The sequence below is a fragment of the Mytilus edulis genome, chromosome 4 (assembly GCF_963676685.1).
Source record: "Mytilus edulis chromosome 4, xbMytEdul2.2, whole genome shotgun sequence".
NCBI classification, from domain to species: Eukaryota; Metazoa; Mollusca; class Bivalvia; order Mytilida; family Mytilidae; genus Mytilus; species Mytilus edulis.
Genome location: NC_092347.1, coordinates 27,272,292 through 27,291,033, shown reverse-complemented (window position 1 = coordinate 27,291,033; position 18,742 = coordinate 27,272,292). Strand labels below are relative to the sequence as shown.

Genomic DNA, 18,742 nt, shown 5'->3' with positions numbered 1-18,742 from the left:
AATGCTGTAACTTTCTTAATAATGCTTGAAATTTTATAAAAGTGGTAGTTTTGGATAGCTAACAGATTACTCTTTCAAATTAATGCAATGTTAGTATTATACAATAATTATGTAACCAATTATAATGTTAACTGTGTCTAAACTATTTTTCACCAAATTTCCACTTTCAAATGAAATTAGCTTCTGCATAGGTATCCCTAGAGGGTTGATTTTATTATATGTTGTTCCTATGGCCATTATCTACAAAAGGGTGTCTCAGATTTTAGATAGAATGTATAGAACAAATTTTACATCTAATTAAACACTATCGTCTTTTATGTGGTTAGGATGGTTACACTAGTTAGAGATTTATGAGAGAATGGAATACCATAGAGGCAATCTGAGACACCCTTTTGAAGCCCATGATGTGTTGATTAAGATTTCGTTAAAATTTTCTGTATAGTTAAAGAGATGGTAGAGCTAAATTCATTCAAGTGAACTTAACCAGATGTTGCCAATAATTACATAATAATTGATTACATAATGATTGCATAATAAAAATATTGCATTCATTTAAAAGATTAATCTTTCATCTATCTATATATACCTCTTTTATTATTTTCTATGCATTCATAAGAAAGTTACAGCATTACAAAGGTTAGTGATTGGAGTAAAAAAATCTTTGTATTGTGCTACCTTAAAATCCCTTTTTTTTCAATATGTTTACATCAATAGTATAAGTACCTGTAAATTGACCGTTGAAGGTATGTTTATAGCAGCAGCAAGCCAACTGAATCCTTGGTTACCATTTTTTGACCACAAGACATTCGAGGATGATTTGACAGTTAAAGATCCGATTCCAGCACCAAACATATTGTAGTAGAATTTTAAACAACGGTCTTCCGCTATGAAAAAAAAACCCATATTTACATTAATGTATAAATGTATGTTAACCTTCATCGGAAGGTTGAAGAATACGTAAAAATTTATGTACTTGTTTCTTAAATTATAATCTTTGTCTAATAGATTTACTAGTAGCACGAGGTCATTGCAGCGGAAACAATATTGATAACCATCTTCTTATATCTGTTGTTCGTTGCTTTAGACAATGGCAAAGTAATTGTAAATTAAACGACGTACCGCGTTATAAAAGACAAATATTCTATTTACTATAAGACGTGTCACGGTACTTGTCTATCCCAAATTTATGTATTTGGTTTGATGTTATATTTGTTATTCTCATCGGATTTTGTCTAATGCTTAGTCCGTTTCTGTGTGTGTTACATTTTAATGTTGTGTCGTTGTTCTCCTCTTGTATTTAATATGTTTCCCTCAGTTTTAGTTTGTTACCCCAATTTTGTTTTTTGTCCATAGATTTAAGAGTTTTGATCAGCGGTATACCACTGTTGCCTTTATTTATTCTATCATTGTTTATGAACATTTCCATTTAAACGAACAAGCAACAAATATAAGAAACACATTATATACAAAGTCATTACAGAAATTAAAATGGAGCACAAGAGATAAAAATAGTCATATACAAACACTGCATACATTAGATATTTAGGCTAAATAAACTACCATAAAAAACTAACCATATCCGAAGATCTTAAGAAGACGAATATCCTGCTTTCAATGTAACATCTATCTAATTGTCATATGGTCAAAGAAGGTACATTATATATCAGAACTACTGATGACAAATTCGCTTTTGAATTCAAAAATGCCTTTTTGGCAGAATACGACAATGTTTAACAGCTTAAAAGATCCATGTCATTGTTCTTTCACCTCCGTTGGCCGGGGTTAAATAGAGACGGGAACGAGCTACAAGCTTAAGTCACGTGTCGTTATAAAATGTAAGATTATAATCAAACTACTCGAAACTACAGATTTATTGTGAAAAACTGAAGCCACACGTGTTTCTTGTTATTTTTATCATCTGTCTGTGAGTTTTACATATTAAGCACTCTTGAATACAAAACAAATAGATAACATATTGAAATGTTTAAACATTTTACCAGGTAAAGTTATATCAGACTGTAAAACAGCTTTATCATTTGGTAACCTTGGTGATGATGATTCAGCGTACATGTAATTATTTCCCTCAGCTGCACTTTCTGGTCCAGTCAGATCGGAAACTGTGGGCCCCTGCAGTAAATCAAATACATATATGGTATTTCATGTGAGAATAATTTTTAGGACTTAAACTCCAAACATCAAAAAAAGTTTAAAGGCCAAATAAAAAAAAACGAAGTTGAAGAGAATTAATTATGACCATATCAATGATAATTCATGTCAACACAGAAGTGATGACTACTGGGCTGGTGATAACCTCGGTGAATAAAAACTCCCCCGGCATGCAAATCAAATAATAAAATAGTAGAATGGAACATGAACACATGCTCAAACCCATATCATCGTCTTTTACATAACAATTGCTTTTAAAGAGCACACGATTACGATGATTTTATAAAGTATATTTACTAAAACAAGAATTCTTTTAAACGTTTTTATTAATGAACATGATTCCCGTTTTTTTATGTGATTTATCTCATGTTAATTGCATTACTATATGATTTGTGTTACAATATTGGTTTGACTTAAAAACCACAAATATACACGGTAAACATTTACTAATCTGAATATAGCGTTTGGACATTTTGATCATGCAATCTAGGTCTATAATAATTACTCGTTTTAAAAATTTCCGTTTCAAAAACAAACATTATTGTTTCACAGAACTTTAACTTGCCTTGATCACCACTACGGGCCGATTAAGTGGAGCAATAACTAGATGCTTCGTGTTTCCGAGGACTTGCTCGTACCCCAAGGAATATAAATAAACTCATCATAGATACCAGGACTAAATTTTGTATATACGCAGACGCGCATTTCGTCTACAAAAGACTCATCAGTGACGCTCGAATCCAAAAAAGTTAACAAAAAAAAAAGCCAAATAAAGTACAAATTTGAAGAGCATTGAGATCCAAAATTCCTAAAAGTGTTGCCAAATACAGCTAAGGTACATGTTATCTATGCTTGAGGTAGAAAAGCCTTATTATTTCAAAAAATTCCAAATTTGTAAACAGTTAATTTATAAATATAGCAATATAAATAATAATTCATGTCAGCATAAAAAGTGCTGACTACTGGGCTTGTGATACCCTCGGGGAAATAAATCTCCATCAGTAGTGGCATCGACCCAGTGGTTGTAAATAAACTCATCATAGATACCAGGACTAAATTTTATATATACGCCAGACGCGCGTTTTGTCTACAAAAGACTCATCAGTGACGCTCGAATCCAAAAAAGTTTGCTTAAGGTTTCGCTGCTGTATTATCGTCATAGTGGCTGTCACCAGTAAAACAAGAAACCAGGAGTTTCTTATTCAATTCTTGTTTTTATTTTTGATTGTGTTAATCAAATTTAGGTATTGTGAAGTGTATTGTTGACTTTACTTGTCGTTTCGATTCGTCGGTTATTTTTTGTGTTTTTGTTGTCTCGCTTGTTCGACTAATCGCAGTAATTGCCCGCTTGGCGTATTTTCACTTTTATATGCGATTTATCGATAATAGGGAAAACTCATAAAAGTTACAAACAATGTTTTCACAAATGTAAAACAGATAATGTTATAATGACTTAAGCTTCACTTAGAGTAGAGCCTTAATTGAACTGAAACTATGACATTATTTTTATGAATAAGGCATCTTAAATCGACTTACAGCATATATAGTCCAATCAAACTCGTCGTTTTTTACATTCTTCAGAAAACATTTACTTCCCTTTTCAAGTGTGCATTCCAACGTTTCTGAAGCTGTAAAAAAAGGAATGTTTAATTTCAATTCTTAGAAGATGGATTACACTTTTAGACAATTTATTCCATATCTTTTATTTAGATATTCTTTAATTCTTTGTGAATTATGTTTACCTGAAATTGTATTTCAATCTTGTATAAAGTTATTTAAAAACGACAAAGGAAAGTTAACCTCTTAGCAAACTGTTTATATGTCCTTACCAATAGTCAGATGTAAGACGTTCTGGGGTGTACATCATTTTATACGTTGGGTCCTATCAAGTAATTGTTATACTTCAATTGAATAGATATGCGACATTACTATAGTGATGTCTTGCTTAGATATATCATAGTATTATGTGTGTATATTCCGTATTATTGTTTGAAATATTATCACTTATACATATTTTTCATAAGATTTCAGTAGATCACCAACGTTTTAAAAAAGACCATTAACCGATACCTTTTCAAAATAAATAATTTTATGTTATAAAATTAGATAAATAAAAGATAATCTTCAGTTATTGATTTTAAGTTAATATTTTATAAAAGGTCGTCTACTTTCCATTCAATGAATAATAAACGTTAAAAGTTTAAAAAACGATATATTGTGATATTGTCGCTTTTAAAATACCTTTGACTTGATCACATTTCTGTCCTTCAAATCCTGGATCACACTCACAACGATATGCCTGATTTTCACAGTCCTTACAAACTCCATATATGCATGGATCTGGAATGCATCCTGTAAAAAGTATACTCCTTGATAAGTATATACCAAAATTAAAAAAAAACAAATAGGAAATGACAGTACATGTTGCAAAACTTATGCTTTACCTATATACCAGTAGTTTACCAATGTTTTAATCTCAATAACTAATCAACGTAATACGAAAAAATGTCTTAAAATTTATTTGTATTTGAATTTATTAATATTGCAGTCCAGGAAAAAGGATGTAAGAAGACAGTTCCTCGTGGTTTTGAGTATAAATGAATTATCGGTACAACGGTCACCAACAGGGCACGACAAAGCATGAGAGATCGCTTGAACGATATGGCAATGTTCGTTATGAGTATAAGGGACACGGTTTGTTTATCCATGAATACAATAGGTCAAACATAAATCCATGTTGCTTAATATCCGTATTTTTATTAAATTGGTTTTGTTAGTTTTAAGTGTTCTATGTATTGCTTTTTTAAAGATATGTTGTTGGTTTTTTGTCATTTTTCGTTTTTGCAATAGTGTTGTCTGTTTCTCTTATGGAATTTGAGTTCACTTTAATATCTGTCAGCTCATTTTTCATTAGTAAACAAATTCAAAAAAGGCAAAGGACGGAACATTTTGATGAAAGTCAAATTACCACAAAATAAACAAAATTTTCAAGAAAGATAACATAGAAAAATATTTGTAAACATGGGTCCCAACAAATACCAGTGATGCACTAGAGTTTTCTGCAGGAGTTGGAAATTTCTGTTCTTTTGTTATCTGTTGAATTCTTTCTGATGACATATTAACATTAGATAAACGGAGAATGTGTCCATGGAACACAGGGGATGACACTCGTATAGAACGTTATAAAGGGGCATAACTCGATCTATGTTTTATGGTAATAAGCATTGTTTACAAGTTTCATAACCTTTGGTAGATGCAAAATAAAGTTAGAGAACGGAAACCGATGTTCGCACGTACATACCTAAGTACAGACTTACAGACGGACACTTATAACACTGAGTGACCCTATATTGCACGAATCAAGCTCGCCAAAAGTTCATAAAAGAACGATAAGAACAACAAATATTAATAGAAATTTGTAACCAGAAATAAGTTACATATTTTAAAATGAATAAGCAATGCCATTAATCGTAAAGCATCTAACTAATGAGTAAAAACTAAAATATCACAAAGTAAAATTGGATATTGAAATGGGGAATGTATCAAAGAGACAACATCCCGACCAAAGAGCAGATAGCAACCAGAGTCTGTATTCATCAAATTGTACAGTAAAAATAATAGTATCAGTCCTTTTAACCGAAAATATCATCACAACATTCGCATGACATGTAAATTTAAAGAAGACAAAATCGCAACTATAGATGTCTTTTTTTGTTTGTGTAATTGGGTTTCTTTTTCATTTTACTTCACATTATGCTTAATCAGAAGTAAAATGTACTATACCATCCTTAGTTGTTGTGGCTTGAAGGGAAAATCCTTTCTCTGGGGAATGTAGCTTTCCAAATTCACTGTCGAATATAAGCAACATGAGATTCTTTTCACCCCACGCGGACGTTACCCACGAATCACCACTAGAATCACCACAAACTCTGTCAAAACACAATATAGAAATCAGAATCAATACATCATAGGTAACATGGTAATGAAATATTCATATATCTAATAATGTTATTGCTATCCGATAAATTAAGGGTTCGACTCCTAACGATTGACCTTTATGAAATTTGCTCTATTTTTGGTCAATCTTTCTTAACGTTTCAACGTATATGTACACCCCTTTCTAGTGTTATATATTACCGTTCCAGATAAAGGTAAATATTTTAAAATTTGTCGGACGCACGAAATTCATAGTTTTTATTTTTCAGTATAGGCGTATTCGATTTTACACGCTCGGATGCTTAATTTCTTGATTTCTAAAACTTTTTTTTATCCATTTTAGCCTACCTGATAATGGTTACCTCAGAACTGCATGTCGTATGCACTTATGAGCAGAAATAAAAACGGAATCCAGATTATTACTTTATTGCGTATTATTTTTTAACATACCGTTTGATGAGTTTTTTCAATTTACTCAATCTTAAGTTTTCTATGTAGCTCATTTTGTGGACTCTTATTGTCTTTTTGTGTTTTTGCGGGTTTTTTTATGTTTTAAGTTGTTTATTTTCCTTAGTATCGTTACTCCATTTTCTTTTCCGTTTAAGGGTTTGTTGCTCAAGTGGAACATAAGTTTATAAAATCATCAGTGACTCTATTTTCTCACTTAATATTTTTTTAAATAGTTTATCAAGAACAAATGGTATAATTAGGTAAACCAAATAAAATTTTGTTTCTAACTTCAGTATTTTCTCACGGAAATTTAACTGTTTCTTTGTCACAATGCATGCATCAAATGTAAAAAAAAAATCGTGTTCTAACTATATGAATTAAAATCTGATTTTGAGTTACATACCTTATTCCTGTCTGTCCAGGTAGATTGTATCTTACTTCTAACCAATGATAACATCTGTTATCTTCTGCGTCATATGGAAGATGAAATACGTCTGCCTCCAGTCGTACATGAAAACTAGATGGTGCCTATGTGATTTTACAAAAACGATGGTAGTTAGAAAAAGTCAGTTCATTCTTACACATCTACGCTTCAAATCTATATGATTAAAGGGAAGGATTAAGTAAGGAAAATTAGAAATCTAGGATCGAAAGAAGAATGTGGCATACAAAATATTAGCTATTTAAAGAAATGAAAATATATCCATACGTTAAAAACATCACGAGCAATTCATGATGTTACAAAAATAAAAACATATGGCCAGAGACACCTGGTGAAAATAGGCAAAGGTCCGTAGGACATTAAGCGGGAAACATTTTATACAAGAAGGAACACAGAAATAGCTCTGTGTTTCTTTTCTAAGAATACACACATAATATAGATTACATAAACATGTGTGAGTACAAAAGTAGATGCTGCTAAAGTATCCAATAACAAACAATTTGTATTATACATTGAATAAACCAACTCTGTTCATAGAAAATGGGATTTGTTACAAAGGATGAAAATAGGTAGACTGGATTGGTCCTAGACCCGACTAATTTGTATAGTATAGTATCAAGTCTGGAAATTAGAAATTTAGAATCAAAAGAATAACGTGACAAGATCAATATTGAATATTCAAAGAAACGAGAAGCTAACATTTTATAGTGTTTTAATTGCAAAACAAATAAAAGGTATGCAAAGTTCATATCGGAAATATTTGCAAAATCGTTCAGCAATATCTGTTTTTAATTTTATCTAAGTGGAATGATATAATATGTTGAGAGATACTATTCTACAACATCAAAGTATTATTTCTTATTGACATACCCTCAAAAGCCACACACACTCCATACCAACGCCATAATTATTTGGAAAATTTGGTGAACTTATTACTTCCTTTTCACCTGGGACAATGTCGATGATTCCACCACAAACTGAAATTTAAAATCAGGTTTTGTCATTTCACTACGTTATTGACGACACTGTATTTCTTTAGTTCAATTTATATTACAACTTGACCGACTTTTTTCCCCTGAAATGTTATTTCATTTCTACGCATCTATCATCGACATTCCCCAGCTAACACTGTATCCAATGCGTTGCGAGCGATACATTATGCTAGACAAAAGTATTTAAGTTCGTAATCAAATGGCAAAATCAAAAGCGCAAACACATCAAACGAATGGATTACAACTGTCATATTCCTGACTCGGTACAGGCATTTTCATATGTAGAAAATGGTGGATTAAACCTTGTTCAATAGCTAGCTAAACCTCTCACTTGAAACGATATATGACGTTTTGTCTTGAGTTTTCGTAGCCATTACATATTGTACGGACCTTCACTATCGTAGGAAGTCTCCATTTAGGTTGTGGATAAGATATGTAAGTATTTGGAATAAAGTAATTAAAACGTAGACAAACACCAACAAGGACATAAAAGAATTAACCAAATAAGTATTAAAACAACTGAACTTATATTAACATGCATAACTTAATCATACTAAAACATGATCACTAGAATAGATTCTCATGTTAAAACGTTTTAGATCCATCCGATACAATTCGCGTGATTTCTCTAACCAGTAAATTTTTTGGAATAATGGAACTTTCTTCGTAGAAAATTATACACCAGTAAGGAGTTCTGTTTTACTACAGGTTCATAATTTTAAGCTGGTAAAATTTGCATGAAATGCCGGTTATGTGTTAACGTTTACATACTTTTTTTTAATTTGATTAAGCATTATGTACCCTTGTGTTGATTCAATGCTAAGCATATGGGCATTTTATAGAAAATCCACAGCCTTTACCTTGTACTCTCATATTCGGCAATTTGTTGACTGATAGATATAGGATTATTGCATGCCATGCTAGCATTGATTTCCTTAAAACAAGTTTATTAATGTAGTTATTAGTTAAAACAAATATAAATATGGACCAAATCAAGTACACCATTTAGGGTGCACTCGACTTAAGTGACTCAGCACGGGGTGTTTTGGAATTTTCTATAAAAATCTTGGTTTATTTGCCATAAAGTCCTCTTTTTCTTTTAAATGCAATGAAACAGTAAATAATAATGCTTTGCATCAAGTTGCCCCTTGGTATATGTACAAAATGGCCTATCTCTATTAATCATTATATCTGTTGTTTTAATTCTATTGCAGGTTGAAAAGTTCGTACAAAAATGGCTACAGAAGGGGTCATAAACCTTAGTCCAAAACTTCAATTTGATTGTGTCTCAAAAGTTCAATATAAAATATTTAGTTAAATCTTGGACTGTTGAAATCATTACTAAAGGGGTTAATCGTCACATTTGTTTACGATATCCTCAAATAACATTTACCTCCGCTGTTGATAACTGAATCACAGTTGTTGCCAGTCAAACCGTAAGGACAATGACATTTACAACCAGAGTTTAAAAAACCACCATTCTTGCATTCAGGAGGATTCACGCATTTTTCTACAAAAAATAAAAAAGCAAAAAGCAATTGATAAAATAGGTTTCTACGAACTAAAATCATTGTAATGACAAATCAAGGTATTGGTATTTAAATTCGACATAATGCAAATGCATTTTTCTTAAATGTCTTTACAATTAGCAAATATGTATTATATAGTGTTCGTTTGTCGGAATGAAAAGTGACAAGTGATATTTCATCACTTGGTGTCCGTCCTCTGTCGTCCGTTATCTGTCGTCGCCCAATAACTTTTACTAAACATTATATTCTGAAACTTCTGAAATTGATCGAAACTTGACCACAATCATTATTGAGGTATCAAGCTTAACACATGTGCCCGATAACACTGCCTGCCAACCTGCATGGCCGACATGACTTCAAATAGAATATAGGTTTTGTCTTTTATCTTGAAAGTTAGAAGGAAATTTCTGAATATTTTTTTTTTCACTTTTGCTATCTATTTGAAAAGTATATAATAGAGACGAACGAATCAAATTGTCCCGAAATCTTTTGTAAGAAAGAATAATGTCACTTAAATGCACTTGTTCGTATTTATAACAAATAAGAAAGAAGATTTTGAGAAACATTAAACAGAAGATAAACAAATATGTTTAATGATAAATTAGGTAGGGAATGTTACTGCTAAGAAATGAAAAATTGGTAATTAAGAAGTTGAAATCGTCCCGTTTGATAACATTTTAGTATGAAGTCGTCAATCTGTGTCAATGTTAAGGATAATATCAAGGTATGAAGCAGTACTTTTAGTATCAATAGTATCCTTTATTTCAAGTTCACTGGGATATATGAGATGTTAATACAAACTGTATTATTGGGTTTTTCAGTTGTGTAATGAAAAGAACAACAAAAATGTTTCCTCTGGAAATGTAAGATAGACTTTCACCTGTACATTTATATGCGTCTGTAATGTCAGCAATATCATAAAAGGACAATCCCGATCCGTATGACGCTAGGAATCCCAATTCAGGTTGCAATGCCTCGAATCCTTTCTGCAAAAAAAAAACCATACCGTCAGTTTTGATTTGATAATATGGTCTTTATTTTTCTATGTTGTGTCTTCTGTACTATAATTTGTCTGTTTGTCTTTTTTATTTTTAACCATGGCGTTGTCAGTTTATTTTCAATCTATGAGTTTGACTGTCCCTCTGGTATCTTTCGTCCCTCTTTTAGTCATTTATCAACAATTTTTTTTAATACTATGAAGAAAAAGGATGCAATATCGTATCGAAAGACAAATATTTGGACATATTTGTCCGCGTCGGTCCTGTTGACACAGTGAGATAACAAAGTGAAAGCGCTCCAATTTATAGCAGGCCAGTTGTGTAACTAAAAGAACAAACAAATTATAATACAGAAGCTAAGAAACTATTATCATAATGATAGTCTATTTGTAAATTCAAAGGCTATTAATACATTCGAAAACATATTTATACAGTCATACTAAAATATATTTACCAGAAAAAAGCAAACAAATTATTAGATAAAGTGTTGTTTTCATCTTTATAGATTATTTGAAAAAGACTCGAGATCTAAGTATGTATCAGGAGGAGTAACATGTCTGTTGTTGAATGTGAAACGTATTATTTGCTACCCTTGATACACACCTTAAGCTATTTGCTTAATGTAAATACTTTATTGGTTTAAAATAGTTATCAAAAGTACCATGATTATAATTTTATACGACAGACGCGCGTTTCGTCTACATAAGACTCATCAGTGACGCTCAGATCAAAATAGTTAAAAAGCCAAACAAATACAAAGTTGAAGAGCATTGAGGACCCAAAATTCCTAAAAGTTAAAACTGTATCAATTTAAATAACTTACTTTTAATGAGTAGTGCTCTATTGATTCATAATCATATGGATTAAGATCTCTCGTGTTGAACTTTCCATAGTTAGCATCCCCTGGTTCTACTCCTATTTGGTTGTAATCTATATACACATGTTCATCTCTATCTGTTCTGCTCTGTTCATGCCATTGGCCTAGAGCATGTAACATTTCATGCAACGTAGTTCCAAGCTATACAAATATATATATCAATGACAAATCATGCCAATTATAATGTTTTTGAATGTAGTAGATGAATTTAAGTCTTTAGCGTTCATTTTATTTTGAACCTTTTCTTAAAAGTATAAGCTTAAAAATTAAATTTTGTTCAACATTCAAGATAATTCTATCATATGTAATTTGTCATTGTAAATTTATTTCTGTTTAGACATTTTGCGTGCACTCAATCAAGTAGTGTTCATCAACTTTGAAAACATTTCAGTTGATTTTTACGGGTAAATAGAAACAACTGAACAGTATGAAAATAAACTGAACATATCTTAATTAGCTGCAAGAGATGTATCTGAAAGGTACTGATGATCAGTTGCAAACATTGACTGAAAACTGAACAATATAAACCAATGTTTATAGATGTTTAACTCTAAATAATTGACTAAGAAGACAAGGTAACAATGTAACAAACAATAACTGAAAATATCACATTAATTTAAAGTCCTGGTAAGTCGAAATAGTAGACGTCTTAGCTTCTGCTATGAATTCACCAGCCGGCATACGAGTACACGCTTTTCAAAATTACAAAAAGAACACATTGGGTAAAGACAAAAGCATGTCGCAAGTGAGTTTAGAGTTTGGTATCGGTAATCCATTCGTGATGGTGACGGTAAATCGTATTTTATATAATGCCTATTTCAGCCGTTCTTCTCATAAAACCTTCAATTTAGTGCGAACAGTGTTATCGACATACTCTTGGGAAAGAGGATATGTTACGATTAGAAATTAACTTGAACAGATAAACTAAAGATAAGTTTTGAGTTTAATTAACAATATATGTGTTCCATGTATATCAACAGACAATTCGAATCATATTGGATGAACTTTGTTCTCTTGTTCCTTCATGAATATAAAACAAACTTCACAAAAAGTTCACTTGTAGAACAAGAAGCCAGCGATATCATTAAATCTCAAACTTCGCTATAAAGTGTACTTTCGCTTTTTGTGTCGTATCTGTTTAAAAACGTATTCGTCCCACCGGAGGTAAGATAACAGTGACTGGAATTAGATGTAGATTTTAATCCTGGTTTAGAATCAATAATTTTTCGTTGATATATTTTGAAATTAGAAAGAAACTAAGATTTCAACTATCTGGCAGAGATAACACTAAATAGAGTTGAATGCCTTTCTTATGTCTTTTCGTCAATTTGATTCTCAAGTAATAAAGGACTTATACAATCTCGGCTTTCAACTGTTCAGTTTTCTTCCAGGTGAGTGATACATCTAGAAATGCCGTTTTTGACCTAACAAATTTTTGAAATTATATTTTATTGAACTTTTTGACTTTTGACTTGATTTATTGATAAAACATTCTCTCTAGAAAGAAATTGGCCTGAATGATTCTTAAACAGTAAAACAGTAAAGGACAAACTTTACACGGAAGGGACTCGGAAAATGTATTATAAAAAATGCATTACATACCCCTAGACAACCAGGAGCCTTAAGACTTAAACTTTGTTCTCCATCACTACTTCTACCAACATGTGACCAACATCCGCTACAAGTAGAAAAACTTATCATTAATATTATTGATGCTATGTATACAACAAAACGATGGTCTTAAAAGTAAAATAACAAAAATATCAAACTTCAAAGAAAACGTAAAGTTCTTAATCAAATGGCAAACTCATAAGTTAACACACATCAAACATATAGGGAAAAAAATGTTATATTCCTTATTTGGAACCGGCATTGAAGTAGAAAATAATGGAATACACCTGGTTTTATAAATAGGTAAAACATTAAACGCCAAGAATCTGCATTGCGCTAACATGACTGAGAAAAATGTGCAATGTCTTTGAACACTGTCAAATGTGGTGAAGATGTAGCGTTATAAATATTGATACTAGATTCTACAGATAAACACCTATGTACATGTACATATATGGATTTCATTGAACAACAGGGTTAAATATTTGAATTTCTTTGTTTATTTTGGAATGTATCTTTGTCGTTTCCAAGGTATAACAAGACCGGAAGTCAACATATCTGTTCTAACGTTGTTTCTTATGAATGCGATCACTTTTTGTTGTAATTCATTTTTCTCATAAAATATTATATCATTCGATGCACTAAATCTTGTTCAACTTCACAGTCTGATAAAGACGAAATTCTCATTTTGCGCACTAAACATAAGCCTGGTATCTTCGCACAGCTTTAATTATACTTACATACCTGCTCGTGCATTTTTCATTGTTATTCAACGCAAATTTATTTTTTAAGATACCTGGGACGATCTTATTTCACAAAGGATTTCTATTGTCTACTTATTGTACCTCGAACTTATTTACCCGATGTAGGTCTTTAAGTTGAGGTTCAATTCAATAAAAGTTAATCGGGCATGACTAATTAGATACGCCCTCTTAAAATCAGGGGGCCCGAAATAGGATTGGGAAAAACACCCAGCAAAATACCTTAATTTACCATTTCAAGAATTTGTTTGATTCAAAGTGCTTTTGGTCGCTTAAATATCTTCGATCAATAATCAGGCGGTATTTTGTGGAAATAAATAACCTGTCCCGAACCGGGAGATGTTGGCTGCTATAGGAATTAATTTATAAAAAAGTCCATATCTCATTTACTTATAGTGGCCATTATTGTTTGTAAATTCATGACGTTTTGTATATGACATTCGTCTATCGTGGAGGGAAAAAAAAGGAAGGGGGGCTTGATAACTTACGAGTTCGATCATTATTGTTCAAATCTTTTCTATTACGGCCTACGTTTTACCTCTAGCGAACGCTCTGTTTTATTGTAAAAAGTGCCACTCTAAATTTGTGAACATTTGCTTCAAATTGACCCACTTTGAATTTAGTCGTGAATATGCATGACATATTTGCCACTGGACACAAAGGAGCAATAAATTAATCAGCTTCATTTAGTGATTTATAATAATGTGTCCTCAGTTGATTATAGTCTCAAACAGTTTTCCAATTTTTATATATTTCATTTTTATTAACATTTGAATTTTTATGCGTAAATCTTAGCATTTCATCCTTCATTTTTCTCTTTGCATGTAATCTTTTTTTTTTTAATATTAAAAAAACGTTGTCGTAGTACATACACATCAGGGGTTACATTGTATAATTTCCAGCAAAACTAACAGGGGAAGGACTACATCAGAAAAACAATCTTCATTGAGTGGCAATAACTCATATACATATTGAAGCATACAATGACGGCTCCCTCGTCTAGGTGACAACATTTGCTGTTTGAAGTTTATTTATATCTCAGACTAGTATAATAGTTGTCATAAAAGGGGAAAAAATGATAAAAAAGGTTGACAACAATTTATAAAAAAGATTAAACTTATTTTGAGCGTTTCATTTTTTTTAATATTGTCTTGCTAATCGGTTTTGTTATATTATTTTTTCATCTACTATTGTTCTAGCAAAAGTCACAAAAATGTTGTTAAAATCAGCCATGCGACTTATAATTATTTAAAAAGATTAAGCTGACTTTTCTTGTTGTTTATGTAAATGCTCTTTTGTTCCGACGTTGGAAAGTTCCGGGCGGAAAGAACTAACTAGCCGAAAAGTTCCGGAGGAACTTAATAACTAGTTACTTTGTTCTTCCTCTGATTTAAAGTTCCACCGTAACAAAGTGACTAGTTGAAAAGTTCCAACGGAACATATACCAACTAGTTAGAAAGTTCCTTTTTGCCAAATTAGTCAAAACCGGAACTAACAAACTAGCCCAAAAGTTTCAACGGAACTTACCAACCAGTCACAAAGTTCCATTTGGAGAATTGATGCAAAGTAAAAGCGTAACATATTATATTTGAACCTTTCAAAGGGGAACCAAGATACTGATTACAAAAGTCAAAAGGAACTTATCAACCAGTCACAAAGTTCCCCTTTTGGCAAATTAGTCAAAACCGAAACTAACAAACTAGCCCAAAAGTTCCTCCTCATGTGGGTACTTTTAAAATATCAATTTCAGATTAATGTATAACAATGAATTACAACTTATTCCGTTATGAAGGCAACATTCTGACCGATTTAACTAGTTGTTCTGTTCCGCCAGAACTATTCAACTAGCTACTTTTTTCCGAAACTTTTCGACTGCACTCGGAACAAAATAACTAGTTGAAAAGTTCCGCCGGAACAAAGTAACTGTCGGAACATAGTGGCTGTTAAATTTACACATTTCAATCATTCAGCTCGTGTGTAGATCATCTTTTCCTCCAAGGTTTTTTTTTAAGGTTAAGATAGCTTGGAATTCTCACTGCACCAGGCATCTGATATACATTCCTATTATATTTTGATCGGACAAAGCTGCGTATTTATATAACCAATAAGCCAAACGAACGCACCCATTAACAAGGGTATACTGTGGAACGGGAGAGGTCTAGAGATGTAAATATTTCTATACCCAAGCAAATATTGGTTTTGAATAAAAGGAGATAAAGGTATACATTAATGCGACAGCAACCCAAAGACACAGATAAATAAAAATATTTAGAGTCAACATTCGGTCTTTTTTTTATAGAACATTCCGTGTACAGAATAATAAGCTCAAAACCGACCCATGACTAAATAATAGTTATACGGAGTTAATTCAATATTTTCCGTCAAATATTAAATATCCGAAAAGGCACATTTGATTTACTATAATTATTTACCATGAAAGATAATAATCCCAACACTTCACTGTATAATAAAACGGTAAAATAAATAATGATAATGGATGACGACCAGCGGCGAATACAATTTTTATTCAGGACGATTACGTGAAATATAATAAGAGCGTTAACCCCGTTTTTTACTAGACTGACAAGCTGAGTCTTTTTTTTATCGTGTAAGTTCACAAGACATTAGTTCGCAGAAAGAAAAGTCACCCGACCAGGACACATTTCCGACGCTGAGCCGGCCAGTCTGTGCTCTCACTTTATGATGCCACGTGTTAAGCGTTGAAATAGAATACCAATTTAATTAACGTCTTTGTTTGACCCGTTCAGGATTCGAACAAATTTAATTACCTCCCTCTCTCGAGGCGAACGCCCCCACACGAGACCAACCAGGAGAGCAGTAGTGATCGGTAGTACAGAATATCATACCAAAAACTAAAGTACAATACACAATACAGTTTCACAGAATTCTCACAGTTACTAAAGCGAGCTAAAAGTATCTAACCTAAATTGGATGCGTGAAATGATATTGTAAACTACACGTAAACATGGATGATCGACTTCAGGGTAGATTTTATGAATCAAATTAAAAACTCTTGCACCTATTGTACGACCTACCTATTGTATTTAAAATTTATGTGTTATAGTCATTAACAGGCATGAAATATTTGCTACTGGACTTAAAGCAAACAACAATCAATCAATTTAATTAATTTCTCTGTTACAGTACTAGTACTTGGCACACAAAGACAAGATCTTGTAAAATGCTATAATTTACAATTTTCATTTAAATTTTTATGTTGTTTTCTTTTCTTTTCATTTCTTTTCTTCTTTTTTTTTTTTGGGGGGGGGGGGGGTCTCTTCAGTTTATCATATAAATGACTGCTTATTCAAAAGTTTTAGATATTTTTTTACGATTGTTCTTATCTAATGTTTAAATACGATTTATAACATATGATTTTTTTTGCCAGGCAAGGATAAAACTAAGAAAGATAAAGTTTTTTCCAGGTACTTTTGCTTCATTTAGACACGAAAAGGGAATAACGGACGACTAATTTTAAGTGTTTTTTTTCATATAATATATTAAACTTGCGAATATATCTCACCCAACACCTTTTTGATCGGGACAGTGAAACCTAGTTCAATACGGTTTTATTCATTGAAGTTTGCATGCATAGTTCTTATTTTAAAAAAAACCACACAAATAAAGCAAGATATATTAATTGATTGGACTGAATAGACAACACTAATTATTTTGCATTCGCATGTATCTTAATGTAGGAAAATCACCAAATCAGAAACAAAAGGAACATTTGCCGGATGAATATTGTGAAGGACCTTATGCATCTAGGACTGTCCGATTAAAAGTTCTTAAACAAGCTGTTTAAAAAGCTAATTGTTGGAAGAGTTTACTTACTGTTTTCTAAGGTCTGATCTTTACGATTCGATTTCATGATTACTGACAGATCAAAAACATCAAGTATATATAGCATGAAGTTGTTGGGCATAAAATTCATTGGTCAGTTATAAATGAGGTCTGTACGGGGGTTTGATTGCTGATTTATTAAATAAGAAATCGTTATTTTGAAAAGTTGGCTAAAAAATATAAATTTACCCCCTAGTTTTGTAAAACTATCATTTGGTGTTATTTAGATGCTAATTTTTTTTTTATCATAAATAAATAATTATATGATGTAATGCCATTAAATTGGTCCGTTTTCATTTCAATTTGGTAACTGTTAATTGTATATACCAGTCTGAGTACTGTTTAACTATCATTTAAGTTAAACATATTTAGACTCGTACAGTTCAGGGGAATTAGGTTACTGCAAGTGCTTTTTATGTACTTTTCATATATTTTTGACGGTTTGTAAGTCAGTAAAAGTTCAATGATTAAGTTAATATTGACATTAAAAGACCTCCTCACAAAAAGGGCTGTTCAAATCCCCTCGCCCTTCGGGCTCGGGGATCTGAACACCCCTTTTTGTTCGGAGGCCTTTTAATATCAATATTAACTTATCATTGAACTTTTACTATTACTTAAGGTAAAATATTGTTATCTCCATTTAAATGAAACCAATAGACATCTACGTCAAATCATATATTTAAACATCTATCATACATCTATGAACAGACATTTGCATTACATCATTCGTGAATTGATACGATGAAAATAAGTGAAGTTAACCTATCAAAACGAACGTTACAAACGATGTTGCATCACCATTTATATGTGTCTTTCACCATTTCTGTTGTGTATTCGTTATTCTTTTGATGAGCATGAAAGTCTAATGTCTTCATATCTTTTTATACAAAGATTCGTAAAATTGAGAACAATAATCTCAATAAAATAAAAAAGAGTATTTGGAAAATATTCACAGACTTCGGTTGTTTTGATCAAAATACTTGAACGATTCCCTTTCAAACTTATTTGATGAATCAAGTTCAAAAGAAAACCTTATATCACTCATTTCCTGTTTCTTAGATAATATACTAGTATACAACTTTCTCAAGATTACAATAGTTTTAACCTCTAAATGTT

The 18,742-nt window shown here is 31.7% G+C and overlaps 1 protein-coding gene across 1 annotated transcript in view; it reads right to left on the bottom strand.

The window, feature by feature from the left end:
- Nucleotides 1–18,742, bottom strand: part of LOC139521319 (uncharacterized) — a 76,469-nt gene that overhangs the window by 26,157 nt on the left and 31,570 nt on the right. Inside the window, exons 8-18 of the mRNA XM_071314797.1 lie at nt 12,993–13,068; nt 11,337–11,531; nt 10,396–10,501; nt 9,380–9,496; nt 7,865–7,971; nt 6,956–7,080; nt 5,950–6,095; nt 4,408–4,518; nt 3,703–3,794; nt 1,998–2,127; nt 724–884 (exon numbers count right to left, since the gene is read on the bottom strand). Of these exons, the coding sequence (XP_071170898.1) occupies nt 724–884; nt 1,998–2,127; nt 3,703–3,794; nt 4,408–4,518; nt 5,950–6,095; nt 6,956–7,080; nt 7,865–7,971; nt 9,380–9,496; nt 10,396–10,501; nt 11,337–11,531; nt 12,993–13,068 (1,366 nt within the window). The remainder of the gene's footprint in view (nt 1–723; nt 885–1,997; nt 2,128–3,702; nt 3,795–4,407; nt 4,519–5,949; nt 6,096–6,955; nt 7,081–7,864; nt 7,972–9,379; nt 9,497–10,395; nt 10,502–11,336; nt 11,532–12,992; nt 13,069–18,742) is intronic.